This window comes from Lissotriton helveticus, chromosome 12 (assembly GCF_964261635.1).
Source record: "Lissotriton helveticus chromosome 12, aLisHel1.1, whole genome shotgun sequence".
NCBI lineage: Eukaryota > Metazoa > Chordata > Amphibia > Caudata > Salamandridae > Lissotriton > Lissotriton helveticus.
Window position 1 is genome coordinate 892,967,896 of NC_136073.1, and position 15,586 is coordinate 892,983,481.

Genomic DNA, 15,586 nt, shown 5'->3' on the forward strand with positions numbered 1-15,586 from the left:
CCCCTCTTCTTCCCTTTGCGATGATTCCTCTTTACAGTCCGCCCGCCACACTCCCCGTGTTGCTCACCCACCCTGCAGCAAATGTGCTGTTTCTCCCACACCCTCCCCGATTCGCTTGCCTTTTCAACCCCATCTCTGTAGCTCCCCTACCTCTCCCTGCTCACTGCCGCTGAGCAGCATCGTTTACTTGATTACCACCAGTCAGCTGCCAATTACTCTGTAGCTCCAGTGAAAAATGTGTATGGATTTGTGTTTTCGTGCATTATTAACAATGTGCAAAATGTGGATTTACACTCAATTCGCGTTAGGGAAACAAAGAACATCTGAATTAAAAATGCCTTTTGCCTTTACTGGATCTGCTGTGGAGTGCATCTTTGAAGTGGGGACACATTGATGGGCATATATATATATATATATATATATATACATATATATCGCAGGCTGTGAAAGCAATAAAGACCTTCTTTGCCTGAAGAGCTGTGGGGTCCGAGTCTCCTTCTTCGCCACTGGCATTGCGGGTTGGAAGTGGTGAGAGTTGCTGATTGGATATATATATATATATAAATAAATATGTATTTTTTTTTCTTCTCATTAATATGGTGCAGATTTCTTTAAAACGAGTTTCTTTTCATATTCTGTTTTTTTTTTAACCAGGCCTCAAGAAGGACCTGACAGCCATTTTATCCAAGATTAATTCCTCAGTGCCCCCACCCACACATTTCCTTACAATTTCTGCAGCTCTCAGTCAAGCTGACATATATTTATTTCCGCTCTCATTGTTTATGCCTCTCTCGATAAACCTTCCCTGGTTCAGTCACAAACTACATATACAACTTCAAGGTCGTTCCGCTGGTTCACTGAGCCTTATTCATTCATATAACAAGTTATTGTTCATGTATCTAGTTTGTTCCGCTGTCTCCGGGTGGCATTAGCATAGAAGGCATAGAATTACTATTCATGTAGTGGGATAGTGTTTAGGCGCTAAGACAAAAAGGCGTTTATGAAGAATTGTGCTCGGATTTGTTGAAGAAGTAACTTTTTCTATCCTGCCACAGTGATTCTGGAGCTCTGTTAATTGAATTTGGGCAAATATAAAATGAATCCATCGACTTTGGGGGTGGAGCAAGAAGGCTTGCCTGAAGGCTTAGCCTGATTATAAGTATGGCGATCCATAGGACCACCGTATTCGTGGTGGCGGGCCGACCACTGCCACACTGCGGAACCGTGCGTCGCATTCTGAGTGTGGCGGTTGGAACGTCGCCTCCGCCAGGATCCCGTGGCATGGCGGTCTGAGGCAGGAATATGCTGGTGGTGCTGCAGTGGCACCGCTGAACATTTTCAAAATTGCCAAACCACCACCCTTTCCATGGCAGTGAGCCCGCCATGAAACGGGTGGCATTGAGGCAACTAAGTGGACCTTAATAGAGCCCCCTGCCGCCTCTAGGCCCAGGGAGTGCATGCGGGTGGGCACATGTAGTGCCCCCTGGATTTGCACCTGTAGTTCCTCTCGGTGTGGAATGTATCACACACCGAGCAGGAAGGTCTGTCACTGCAGTTGCTCCTGCTGGCAGACTTCCTAAGTCTGGGAGAGGAAAAACGCCTGCTGGTGGACTTACTAAATCTGGGAGAGGATCGGCGCCTGCTCATGGACTTGCTAAGTCTGGGAGAGGATCGGTGCCTGCTGGTGGACTTGCTAAGTCTGGGAGAGGATCAGCACCTGCTGGTGGACTTGCTAAGTCTGGGAGAGGATCAGCGCCTGCTCATGGACTTGCTAAGTCTGGGAGAGGATCAGCGCCTGCTCGTGGACTTGCTAAGTCTGGGAGAGGATCGGCGTCTGCTCATGGACTTGCTAAGTCTGGGAGAGGATCAGCGCCTGCTCGTGGACTTGCTAAGTCTGGGAGAGAATCGGCGTCTGCTGGTGGACTTGCTAAGTCTGGGAGAGGATCTGCGAATGCTGGTGGACTTGCTAAGCCTGGGAGAGGATCAGTGTCTGCTGGTGGGCTTGCTAAGTCTGGGAGAGGATCGGCGTCTGCTGGTGGACTTGCTAAGTCTGGGAGAGGATCTGCGAATGCTGGCGGACATGCTAAGCCTGGGAGAGGATCAATGTATGCTGGTGGACTTGCTAAGTCTGGGAGAGGATCGGCGTCTGCTGGTGGACTTGCTAAGTCTGGGAGAGGATCTGCGAATGCTGGCAGACTTGCTAAGCCTGGGAGAGGATCGGCGCCTGCTGGTGGACTTGCTAAGTCTGGGGGAGGATCTGCGAATGCTGGTGGACTTGCTAAGCCTGGGAGAGGATCAGTGTGTGCTGGTGGACTTGCAAAGTCGGGGAGAGGATCTGCGCCTGCTGGCGGACTTGCTAAGTCTGGGAAAGGATCTGCACGTGCTGGCGGACTTGCCAAGTCTGGGAGAGGATCTGCGAATGCTGGTGGACTTGCTAAGTCTGGGAGAGGATCGGCGCCTGCTCGTGGACTAGCTAAGTCTGGGAGAGGATCGGCGTCTGCTGGTGGACTTGCTAAGTCTGGGAGAGGATCGGCGTCTGCTGCTGGTCTTGCTAAGTCTGGGAGAGGATCTGCACCTGCTCATGGACTTGCTAAGTCTGGGAGAGGATCACCGCCTGCTCGCGGACTTGCTAAGTCTGGGAGAGGATCAGCGCCTGCTGGTGGACTTGCTAAGTCTGGGAGAGGATCTGCGAATGCTGGCGGACTTGCTAAGCCTGGGAGAGGATCAGTGCCTGCTGGTGGACTTGCTAAGTCTGGGAGAGGATCTGCGCCTGCTGGCTGGACTTGCTAAGTCTGGGAGAGGATCTGCCAATGCTGCTGGACTTGCTAAGTCTGGGAGAGGATCTGCACCTTCTCATGGACTTGCTAAGTCTGGGAGAGGATCAGCGCCTGCTCGCGGACTTGCTAAGTCTGGGAGAGGATCAGTGCCTGCTGGTGGACTTGCTAAGTCTGGGAGAGGATCAGCGCCTGCTGGTGGACTTGCTAAGTCTGGGAGAGGATCAGCGCCTGCTCATGGACTTGCTAAGTCTGGGAGAGGATCAGCGCCTGCTCGTGGACTTGCTAAGTCTGGGAGAGGATCGTCGTCTGCTGGTGGAGTTGCTAAGTCTGGGAGAGGATCGGCGCCTGCTGGTGGACTTGCTAAGTCTGGGGGAGGATCTGCGAATGCTGGCGGACTTGCTAAGCCTGGGAGAGGATCAGTGTGTGCTGGTGGACTTGCAAAGTCGGGGAGAGGATCTGCGCCTGCTGGCAGGACTTGCCAAGTCTGGGAGAGGATCTGCCAATGCTGGTGGACTTGCTAAGTCTGGGAGAGGATCTGCACCTGCTCGTGGACTTGCTAAGTCTAGGAGAGGATCGGCGTCTGCTGGTGGACTTGCTAAGTTTGTTAGACGATTGGCGCCTGCTCATGCACCTGCTAAGTCTGGGAGAGAATCGGCACCTGCTGGCAGACTTGCTAAGTCTGGGAGAGGATCAGCGCCTGCTGGTGGACTTGCTAAGTCTGGGAGAGGATCGGCGTCTGCTGGTGGACTTGCTAAGTCTGAGAGAGGATCTGCGAATGCTGGCGGACTTGCTAAGCCTGGGAGAGGATCAGTGTATGCTGGTGGACTTGCTAAGTCTGGGAGAGGATCGGCGTCTGCTGGTGGACTTGCTAAGTCTGGGAGAGGATCTGCGAATGCTGGCGGACTTGCTAAGCCTGGGAGAGGATCTTTGCCTGCTGGTGGACTTGCTAATTCTGGTTGAGGATCTGCACCTGCTGGCGAACTTGCTAAGTCTGGGAAAGGATCTGCACCTGCTGGCGGACTTGCTAAGTCTGGGAGAAGATCTGCGAATGCTGGTGGGCTTGCTAAGTCTGGGAGAGGATCGGCGCCTGCTGGTGGACTTGCTAAGTCTGGGAGAGGATCGGCGCCTGCTGGTGGACTCGCTAAGTCTGGGAGAGGATCTGCGAATGCTGGCGGACTTGCTAAGTCTGGGAGAGGATCGGCGTCTGCTGGTGGACTTGCTAAGTCTGGGAGAGGATCTGCCAATGCTGCTGGTCTTGCTAAGTCTGGGAGAGGATCTGCACCTGCTCATGGACTTGCTAAGTCTGGGAGAGGATCAGCGCCTGCTCGCGGACTTGCTAAGTCTGGGAGAGGATCGGCGCCTGCTGGTGGACTTGCTAAGACTGGGAGAGGATCTGCGAATGCTGGCGGACTTGCTAAGCCTGGGAGAGGATCAGTGTCTGCTGGTGGACTTGCTAAGTCTGGGAGAGTATCTGCGCCTGCTGGCAGGACTTGCTAAGTCTGGGAGAGGATCTGCCAATGCTGCTGGACTTGCTAAGTCTGGGAGAGGATCTGCACCTGCTCATGGACTTGCTAAGTCTGGGAGAGGATCAGCACCTGCTCGCGGACTTGCTAAGTCTGGGAGAGGATCGGTGCCTGCTGGTGGACTTGCTAAGTCTGGGAGAGGATCAGCTCCTGCTGGTGGACTTGCTAAGTCTGGGAGAGGATCAGCGCCTGCTCATGGACTTGCTAAGTCTGGGAGAGGATCAGCGCCTGCTTGTGGACTTGCTAAGTCTGGGAGAGGATCGGCGCCTGCTGGTGGACTTGCTAAGTATGGGAGAGGATCTGCCAATGCTGCTGCACTTGCTAAGTCTGGGAGAGGATCTGCACCTGCTCATGGACTTGCTAAGTCTGGGAGAGGATCACCGCCTGCTCGCGGACTTGCTAAGTCTGGGAGAGGATCGGCGCCTGCTGGTGGACTTGCTAAGTCTGGGAGAGAATCTGCGAATGCTGGCGGACTTGCTAAGCCTGGGAGAGGATCAGTGTCTGCAGGTGGACTTGCTAAGTCTGGGAGAGGATCTGCGCCTGCTGGCAGGACTTGCTAAGTCTGGGAGAGGATCTGCCAATGCTGCTGGACTTGCTAAGTCTGGGGGAGGATCTGCACCTGCTCACGGACTTGTTAAGTCTGGGAGAGGATCAGCGCCTGCTCGCGGATTTGCTAAGTCTGGGAGAGGATCGGCGTCTGCTGGTGGACTTGCTAAGTTTGGGAGAGGATCTGCGAATGCTGGTGGACTTGCTAAGTCTGGGAGAGGATCTGCACCTGCTGGCAGACTTGCTAAGTCTGGGAGAGGATCGGCGCCTGCTGGTGGACTTGCTAAGTCTGGGAGAGGATCGGCACCTGCTGGCGGACTTGCTAAGTCTGGGACAGGATCAGCGCCTGCTGGTGGACTTGCTAAGTCTGGGAGAGGATCAGCGCCTGCTGGTGGACTTGCTAAGTCTGGGAGACGATCAGCGCCTGCTCATGGACTTGCTAAGTCTGGGAGAGGATCAGCGCCTTCTCGTGGACTTGCTAAGTCTGGGAGAGGATCGGCGTCTGCTGGTGGACTTGCTAAGTCTGGGAGAGGATCTGCGAATGCTGGTGGACTTGCTAAGTCTGGGAGAGGATCTGCACCTGCTGGTGGACTTGCTAAGTCTGGGAGAGGATCGGCACCTGCTGGCGGACTTGCTAAGTCTGGAACAGGATCGGCGCCTGCTGGCGGACTTGCTAATTCTTGGAGAGGCCCGTGCCTGCTGGCAGACTTGCTAAATTTGGCAGAGGATCTGCACCTGCTGGCGGACTTGCTAAGTGTTGGAGAGGCTCAGAACTTGCTGGTGGACTTGCTAAGTCTGGGAGAGGCTTTGCACCGGCTGGCGGACTTGCTAAGTCTTGGAGAGGCCCCGTGCCTGCTGGCAGACTTGCTAAGTCTGGCAGAGGATCAGTGTCTGCTGGTGGACTTGCTAAGTCTGGGAGAGGATCTGCCAATGCTGATGGACTTGCTAAGTCTGGGAGAGGATCTGCACCTGCTCATAGACTTGCTAAGTCTGGGAGAGGATCAGCGCCTGCTCAGGGACTTGCTAAGTCTGGGAGAGGATCGGTGCCTGCTGGTGGACTTGCTAAGTCTGGGAGAGGATCAGCACCTGCTGGTGGACTTGCTAAGTCTGGGAGAGGATCAGCGCCTGCTCATGGACTTGCTAAGTCTGGGAGAGGATCAGCGCCTGCTCGTGGACTTGCTAAGTCTGGGAGAGGATCGGCGTCTGCTCATGGACTTGCTAAGTCTGGGAGAGGGTCAGTGCCTGCTCGTGGACTTGCTAAGTCTGGGAGAGGATCGGCGTCTGCTGGTGGACTTGCTAAGTCTGGGAGAGGATCTGCGAATGCTGGTGGACTTGCTAAGCCTGGGAGAGGATCAGTGTCTGCTGGTGGGCTTGCTAAGTCTGGGAGAGGATCTGCACCTGCTGGTGGACTTGCTAAGTCTGGGAGAGGATCTGCACCTGCTGGCGGACTTGCTAAGTCTGGCAGAGGATCTGCACTTGCTGGCGGACTTGCTAAGTCTGGGAGAGGATCGGTGCCTGCTGGTGGACTTGCTAAGTCTGGGAGAGGATCTGCACCTGCTGGCAGACTTGCTAAGTCTGGCAGAGGATTAGTGTCTGCTGGTGGACTTGCTAAGTCTGGGAGAGGATCTGCCAATGCTGATGGACTTGCTAAGTCTGGGAGAGGATCTGCACCTGCTCATAGACTTGCTAAGTCTGGGAGAGGATCAGCGCCTGCTCAGGGACTTGCTAAGTCTGGGAGAGGATCGGTGCCTGCTGGTGGACTTGCTAAGTCTGGGAGAGGATCAGCACCTGCTGGTGGACTTGCTAAGTCTGGGAGAGGATCAGCGCCTGCTCGTGGACTTGCTAAGTCTGGGAGAGGATCGGCGTCTGCTCATGGACTTGCTAAGTCTGGGAGAGGATCAGCGCCTGCTCGTGGACTTGCTAAGTCTGGGAGAGGATCGGCGTCTGCTGGTGGACTTGCTAAGTCTGGGAGAGGATCTGCGAATGCTGGTGGACTTGCTAAGCCTGGGAGAGAATCAGTGTCTGCTGGTGGGCTTGCTAAGGCTGGGAGAGGATCTGCACCTGCTGGTGGACTTGCTAAGTCTGGGAGAGGATCTGCACCTGCTGGCGGACTTGCTAAGTCTGGCAGAGGATCTGCACTTGCTGGCGGACTTGCTAAGTCTGGGAGAGGATCGGCGCCTGCTGGTGGACTTGCTAAGCCTGGGAGAGGATCGGCGCCTGCTGGCGGACTTGCTAAGTCTGGGAGAGGATCAGCGCCTGCTGGTGGACTTGCTAAGTCTGGGAGAGGATCGGCGCCTGCTGGTGGACTTGCTAAGCCTGGGAGAGGATCGGCGCCTGCTGGCGGACTTGCTAAGTCTGGGACAGGATCGGCGCCTGCTGGCAGACTTGCTAAGTCTTGGAGAGGCTCAGAACTTGCTGGTGGACTTGCTAAGTCTGGGAGAGGCTTTGCACTGGCTGGCGGACTTGCTAAGTCTTGGAGAGGATCTGCGAATGCTGGTGGACTTGCTAAGTCTGGGAGAGGATCGGCGTCTGCTGGTGGACTTGCTAAGTCTGGGAGAGGATCTGCGAATGCTGGTGGACTTGCTAAGCCTGGGAGAGAATCAGTGTCTGCTGGTGGGCTTGCTAAGTCTGGGAGAGGATCTGCACCTGCTGGTGGACTTGCTAAGTCTGGGAGAGGATCTGCACCTGCTGGCGGACTTGCTAAGTCTGGCAGAGGATCTGCACTTGCTGGCGGACTTGCTAAGTCTGGGAGAGGATCGGCGCCTGCTGGTGGACTTGCTAAGCCTGGGAGAGGATCGGCGCCTGCTGGCGGACTTGCTAAGTCTGGGACAGGATCAGCGCCTGCTGGCAGACTTGCTAAGTCTTGGAGAGGCTCAGAACTTGCTGGTGGACTTGCTAAGTCTGGGAGAGGCTTTGCACTGGCTGGCGGACTTGCTAAGTCTTGGAGAGGCCCCGTGCCTGCTGACAGACTTGCTAAATCTGGGAGAGAATCGGTGCCATTCAGTGCATGTTTTTCAGACACTGCCTGGGGCACACAAGGTGCTCCATGCATTTCCCAGTTCAAACCGGTTATGGGGCACTCAGCCCAGCTCTGGCGCGAAACTGGACAAAGGGGAAGGGGTATAACCACCCCCTCCCCAGGTCCTCCCATAGGGGGGACCCTAGAGTTAGTCCAACTCCTAAACTTAGTATAAGACCCCAGTCCCTAGGACTTTAGATTACCTTGGACGAAACTCTGAAACAGAAATCATGGCCTTCGACATTCCATGTCGACTGGAAGACGGAAGAAATCTCCCTTGTGGTCAAGGAGCGACCTCCCTGTTCAAACAGGCACCAAAGACGCATCTTGCCGGTCTGCATTTTCAAGGCTCCTGACGGATCTCGAAGTATCTGCGACACAGGACACGGACTTCCAGACATCTCTGAGGCTGACACGAGTCCCCAGCAGAGCTGAGACCTGTAGCTATCACGCCTCAACTGCACGCAGCACAAAAGGATGCATGGCTGCATGCAACACAAAAGGACGCATGGCTACATGGAACATAGCACTGCACGCAACACAAATGGGCTCATTTGAGAGATGTTTTTTCTGAAATGTTACAGATACCTCAACCACTCGCCTAAAATCGTTCATATTGGCAGGCCTGAAGAAGGTGGGCACATCCTTTTTTATACCACCGAAACATGCGTTGACCAATTTATGCTATAAACGGCCCGCAACATGTTCACTAGGACCAATAAACACCTGTCTCTCTCGTATGACCATCTAGTGTATGTGATTTCGGGAGGGTATGATATGTTGTGGATTATGAATGAGTGTGTATGTGCGTGTTAGAGGCTAGCATGTGTTGGTGGTTCAAAACATAGTGGTTGTCAAAAAGAAAGTTTCATGTGAATGAATTCTTTCATAGTGACTGCTGACTTTTTTTGTAAAAATATCAAATGTATAGCATTCTTGTAAATGAAAAAAAGAAAAGAACATTTTGAACACAATGTATGTTTTAAAAAATATTTTCGATTACAAAAAAATGAAATGATTATATGGCAAAAAATGGTTTAATAAAAATATAAAATTGCTGTGAATCATGTCTCTGATGTAAATGGCCCTTTAGAGCTGATTGAGTCTCAATCAAAAGAAATATAGGTCAAGTGGGAGGTGTTGAACTTGCTTTTGGTTCCTAGTGATTCCACCATGTCAATCCAAACACCCAGGTGTAAACAGTTCCTTGAAGACATGCAGCCATGTGCGTGTAACTGTAGCATGCAGGCATGGTGCTTTTGTTTTGCATGCAGCCATGCACGCTTTTGTGTTGTGTGCGGACATGAGCGCTATGTTCCATGTAGCCATGCATCCTTTTGTGTTGCGTGCAGCCATGCATCCTTTTGTGCTACATGCCGCCATGCATCCTTTTGTGTTGCGTGCAGCCATGCATCCTTTTGTGTTACATGCAGCCATGCATCCTTTTCTGTTGCGTGCAGCCATGCATTCTTTTGTGTTGCGTGCAGCCATGCATCCTTTTGTGTTGCATGCAGCCACGCATCCTTTTGTGTTGCGTGCAGCCATGCATCCTTTTGTGCTACATGCCGCCACGCATCCTTTTGTGTTGCGTGCAGCCATGCATCCTTTTGTGCTACATGCCGCCATGCATCCTTTTGTGTTGCGTGCAGCCATGCATCCTTTTGTGTTACATGCAGCCATGCATCCTTTTGTGTTGCGTGCAGCCATGCATTCTTTTGTGTTGCGTGCAGCCATGCATCCTTTTGTGTTGCATGCAGCCACGCATCCTTTTGTGTTGCGTGCAGCCATGCATCCTTTTGTGTTGCGTGCAGCCATGCATCCTTTTGTGTTGCGTGCAGCCATGCATCCTTTTGTGTTGCGTGCAGCCATGCATCCTTTTGTGTTGCGTGCAGCCATCCATCCTTTTGTGTTGCGTGCAGCCATGCATCCTTTTGTGTTGCGTGCAGCCATCCATCCTTTTGTGTTGCATGCAGCCATGCATCCTTTTGTGTTGCATGCAGCCATGCATCCTTTTGTGCTACATGCCGCCATGCATCCTTTTGTGTTGCATGCAGCCACGCATCCTTTTGTGTTGCATGCAGCCATGCATCCTTTTGTGTTGCATGCAGCCATGCATCCGTTTGTGTTACATGCAGGCATGCATCCTTTTGTGCTACATGCCGCCATGCATCCTTTTGTGTTGCACGCAGCCATGCATCCTTTTGTGTTGCACACAGCCATGCATCATTTTGTGTTGCACACAGCCATGCATCCTTTTGTGTTGCACGCAGCCATGCATCCTTTTGTGTTGCATGCAGCCATGCATCCTTTTGTGTTGCATGCAGCCATGCATCCTTTTGTGTTGCATGCAGCCATGCATCCTTTTGTGTTTCATGCAGCCTTGCATCCTTTTGTGTTGCATGCAGCCATGCATCCTTTTGTGTTGCATGCAACCATGCATCCTTTTGTGTTGCATGCAGCCATGCATCCCTTTGTGTTGCATGCAGCCCTGCATCCTTTTGTGTTGTGTGCAGCCATGCATCCTTTTGTGTTGCATGCAGCCATGCATCCTTTTGTGTTGCGTGCAGCCATGCATCCTTTTGTGTTGCATGCAGCCATGCATCCTTTTGTGTTGCATGCAGCCTTGCATCCTTTTGTGTTGCATGCAGCCATGCATCCTTTTGTGTTGCATGCAGCCTTGCATCCTTTTGTGTTGCATGCAGCCATGCATCCTTTTGTGTTGCATGCAGCCATGAATCCTTTTGTGTTGCATGCAGCCATGAATCCTGTTGTGTTGCGTGCAGCGCTATGTTGCATGCAGCCATGCACGCTTTTGTGTTGTATGCTGCCATGAATCCTTTTGTGTTGCATGCAGTCATGAATACTTTTGTGTTGCGTGGAGCGCTATGTTGCATGCAGCCATGCACGCTTTTGTGTTGCATGCAGCCATGAATCCTTTTGTGTTGCATGCAGCCATGAATCCTTTTGTGTTGCGTGCAGCGCTATGTTGCATGCAGCCATGCACGCTTTTGTGTTGCATGCAGCCATGCATCCTTTTCTGTTGCATGCAACCATGCATCCTTTTCTGTTGCATGCAGCCATGCATCCTTTTCTGTTGCATGCATCCATGCATCCTTTTCTGTTGCATGCAGACATGCATCCTTTTCTGTTGCATGCGGCCATGCATCCTTTTCTGTTGCATGCAGCCATGCATCCTTTTGTGTTGCGTGCAGCGCTATGTTGCATGCAGCCATGCACGCTTTTGTGTTGCATGCAGCCATGCATCCTTTTCTGTTGCATGCAACCATGCATCCTTTTCTGTTGCATGCAGCCATGCATCCTTTTGTGTTGCACGCAGCCATGCATCCTTTTGTGTTGCATGCTGCCATGCATCCTTTTGTGTTGCATGCAGCCTTGCATCTTTTTGTGTTGCATGCAGCCATGCATCCTTTTCTGTTGCATGCAACCATGCATCCTTTTCTGTTGCATGCAGCCATGCATCCTTTTCTGTTGCATGCAGCCATGCATCCTTTTCTGTTGCATGCAGCCATGCATCCTTTTCTGTTGCATGCAGTGCTATGTTGCATGCAGATTTTCATCCTTTTCTGTTGCATGCAGCCATGAATCCTTTTGTGTTGCATGTGGATACCTGTGTCTTTTTATTCTCTCTAAGCTACCCCCATGGACAAACAAAGTAAGAATTGTGGAGACGTGCCGTGAACCACCTCTGCCTGGGGCTTGTGGAGACCCAGGACGCAACGCTATAACCCAACTTCACGCCACACTCGTGTAAGTACTTCACAGCTAACATGCTCTTTTGTGCTGTCGAATGGCAGTGTGTGGAAACCACGCTCTACAAACTATTGACTCATACCTTGAGCAGAGGACAAGCATCTTCCTGGCTCGGCAGACATGGCGGAACATGCGTTACTCTGGGATAAACGACTTGCTTACCACTTCACCCTCCCATAGAACAGCATCCCTCACAAAGGTCACACAGTAACACACCTTTAGTAACAGTTCCTCTGTACACTTACTGTCTGCGTCCCTGGACTTCCGGCTGCACGAGGCCTTCCGCTGTAGGGCCCAGCACGAGTTGAAGGACTCCTCCTCGTCCAGGGTGGCGGCAGCCCTAGACTCGGACGTCATGGCCGTGCTCGCCGGGGTTGCCTTCTCCTGGCCTTGTGTCTTCACTGTAGACGGTAGTCCAGAGGGGCAGTTCTTGGGGATCCCAGCAGGCTTAGCACTGTCATAGGAAGGTGGCCTTTTCAGCCCTGATGAAGGGTGTGTCCACAGTATACTGAGTGGGGACGGCGACTGTTCCTGAAGACTATGGGGCGTCGAGCTCCGGGTGAGGGCAGATGCTGGCCGTACCGGAGTGGACGCTCGGCTTGTGGAGCACAGCATGCCGTGGAGTACGGACACCTCCTTTTCTGTCTTTTGCTCAATGGAAACTTGGGGCGTTGGAAGCACGGAATGGGTCACTTTGACAGCGGAGTACACCATGGTGTACGAGAGTGCTTTGTCCTTGGGCTGACCAGAAGTTTGAGGGACTGGAAGCATCGAGTGGGCTGTTGCAGCTGCTGCAGCAGCCGCAACCCTGACCGGGGGACAGATCATACTGTGGGAATTTGGAAGCTCCTTCTCGGACTTCTGGTTGCTCGATGTTTGTGGCGGCAGTGGGGTGGAATGGCTACGGGCCCTACCGGCAGGACCAAGCTGTTGCTGGAAGGCTTGATAGTCCTTGTCTTCTCCACCACTGTTGTCCACCCCTCGATGGTGCCCAGGCACCTGGGGAGTCGCCGGTGATGACAATGGCTCCCTGGCTTGAGGAATGCCAGCCTGTAGCACTGGGAGCTTGGAGCCCTGCTGGGGCGCCGATGTCGTGCTTGGTTTATTGGGCTTCTGCGATTTGCCCAACGGGAATGCCAAGAGAGGGGGGCGGTGCTGCAAGAGGTTAGGGAAGGGTGGTGGGATCTCACACGGGGAGGCCTTCGGGTTGGAGCCGGTGGGTATTTTTGTGGTCTCATGCTTGGCGTGGTACCTCATTTGATGTTGGTGATGATGATTGTGGTGATGGTGATGGCGGCCAGCTACGCCATTGGTCTTGGAGTCCTCCAATAGGGGGTACTTCATCTCCTCGTAGATGGCCTCGCTCTCATCCGAGTCCTCATCCGGGGTGTTCTGCCCTTTAAAAATGTCTCCCACCATCTCAATGTAGACGGGCTCGTCATCCTCCCCGTCCGAGCTCTTCGTGTTCAGGTGGGAGTCCGTCCTACTAAACCGCTGCCGCCCGCTGACAGGCGCCACCCTCGCGGTGGGCCGGCCCTGGTAGCTCTCGTCAAACGACACCGACAAGTGGGTGTTCGGACTCCGTTTGGGCTTCTGGGGTGGTATCTTCCTTCCAAACTCACGACTTTCTGGTCCCGATTTTTGAGAACCTAGAACACAGAAACAATAAAATAATATCAGGAGAGGATTGTGTTGTTACACTCAGCACTTTACACCCCTCATCAGCTGGGACAAGAGTGGTCAAGAAGTCGAAGACCAAGGGTCCATTCAGTCAGTTTCACTTGGCCCTGTGGTTAACCTAGGTGGGTCTGACAGTCTCCCAAACTTTAGCCCCCAGTGTGCAGAAGGTGGGGTCTCTGGAACCCATGAACACTAGTTCAAATATGAGCACAAATATCTGGAAGTAACACACTTATTTTCAAAACTCTGTTTGTAAAATCATATTCATGTTTTTTAAGTTGATGCCAGAAATTATGGGAAAACTTCAACAAACTTTGCTCATTGCATTTATTTTAAAATTTCTGAATATTTAGGAAACAATCTAATTGAATGTAATTGACATATGCAGCCTCATTAGACCTCCTGTACATGCGTCTTCAGTTACTCTGAGTCCTGATGTCAGGGCCTCCCTCACACAGACCTCTGCCCACACTCGTCTCTCAGCAACCTTTCTATGTCCGGAGGACAGTATGCCTGCCCTCCGATACAGCTTCTGTCCCCTTTGCATTTTTGATCCCCAAAGATCACAGGTGTGCTTGTTTCTCTCAGTCATAGGTAACAGGAGAGAGCTTCCAGAGGTCGATTGTGTCAGTGGGGCTGGGGCGGCTGCCCGGCACAGGCTCAATGAGATGCCCTCTGCTCAGCCCAGCAGGCCACACCTCAGCCATTTATAAACTAATAGCTGCCTCCTTGTGTCTGCCTCCTGTGCCCCAGCCATTGCACCATCCTTTCTGATGTTTCTACATCCCATCTCCCTGCCTGGAAATAGTCGGGTGATTTGCAAAATGTTCAAAATCTCTGGGAAATCTGCAAAATGTCCATACTCTTTGGAAAACTAAGAAATGTGCCCAGAGCTAAGAAGATTGTCAGCTGAAGAAAAGTCTGCATCCTATAGTTTGGACTGTCTCGAGCTGTGATTACTATGTGAAAATGATGGTTCCCAAAAGTTCAGCAACCTTTTGTGGTGTCGGTCTAAACCTATTGCCCCCTGGTCATTCTGCGTGAGGGGAAACAACCTTTACAACGCAACTTTTACAACGCACTACCATTACAACAAAACTTTTACAACGCAACACCCATTACATCGCATGCCATTACAACGCAACCATTACAACGCATGACACTACAACGCTTACCACTACAACGCATGTCATTACAACGCATACCATTACAACGCATAACATTACAACGCATAGTACCCCTACACTATCCAAAACTTACCCTACTGTTGCACCCCCTGGAGTTAGAATAGTAATTTTTACCCCTACACTATCCAACACTTACCCTACTGTTGCACCCCCTGGAGTTAGAATAGTAATTTTTACCCCTACACTATCCAATACTTACCATACATGCAATGTAATGTTATGCGTTGTAATGGTATGCGTTGTAAAGGTAGTATGCGTTGTAATGGAATGGGTTGTAAAGGTAGTTTTAAAAATTTGTTGTAATGGCATACGTTGTAATGGATGTTGCGTTGTAAAAAATGTGTTGTAAAGGTATGCGTGAGCATTCCTTTCTCCAGTAACTTCAGATGCCTACTACAAGTCGGTGTCCGAGGGGTCCATAGCGGAAGAAATACTACAGGAGAACTAATTTATGTACTCAGACATGTCTTCGAGGAAGAGGTGTGGCGCCGCGGCCAGGGCGACTGACGCTGGAATCGATCCCCGGCTCCGGCGGCAGGTTAGCCCAGCACCATGTGACTCTGGGCAATAGCTCGCTTAATCTTCCCGACGGCCCCCAGCGCCTAGAGACCCTTACGGGTGATTGTGCGCTTTACAAATGTGGACTTTACTTTTACTTTACTTTTGTTACTCGGCCCCGAAACGTCCAGCTCCCTATTAGTAAAAGAGCAATAATGCAGTATGACAATTCCCTGAATAGTCCTATTTACAATGTTCTAAAGGCCAAGTTACAAAGGCATGTAATAGTACTTAAGTGAGTACAACAGGAGTTCTCAAATACTGGATCATTGATATATTTACATACTTGAATCATTCCCCTTCATCAGTCTGGGTATCATCGGTGCATTATAATAACAGTATACCGTGAAAAATAAACAGCATCTAGTATATCATGTAAAACGGCCATTGGCCTGAAACAACATAGTATGTTTAGTAGCACATCCATCTCATTCGAAAGAACCCATTCTTCAGCCAATGAAGTGGAAGCTTGAGCTCTCCTACTCCCCCTAGAGGCCGCCATTGTTCAGATTTCTACCGCACGCC

The 15,586-nt window shown here is 51.8% G+C and overlaps 1 protein-coding gene across 1 annotated transcript in view; it reads right to left on the reverse strand.

The window, feature by feature from the left end:
* Positions 1-15,586, reverse strand: part of NYAP1 (neuronal tyrosine phosphorylated phosphoinositide-3-kinase adaptor 1) — a 436,069-nt gene that overhangs the window by 146,293 nt on the left and 274,190 nt on the right. The window contains exon 4 of the mRNA XM_078669654.1: positions 11,882-13,285. Coding sequence (XP_078525780.1) covers positions 11,882-13,285 — 1,404 coding nt within the window. The remainder of the gene's footprint in view (positions 1-11,881; positions 13,286-15,586) is intronic.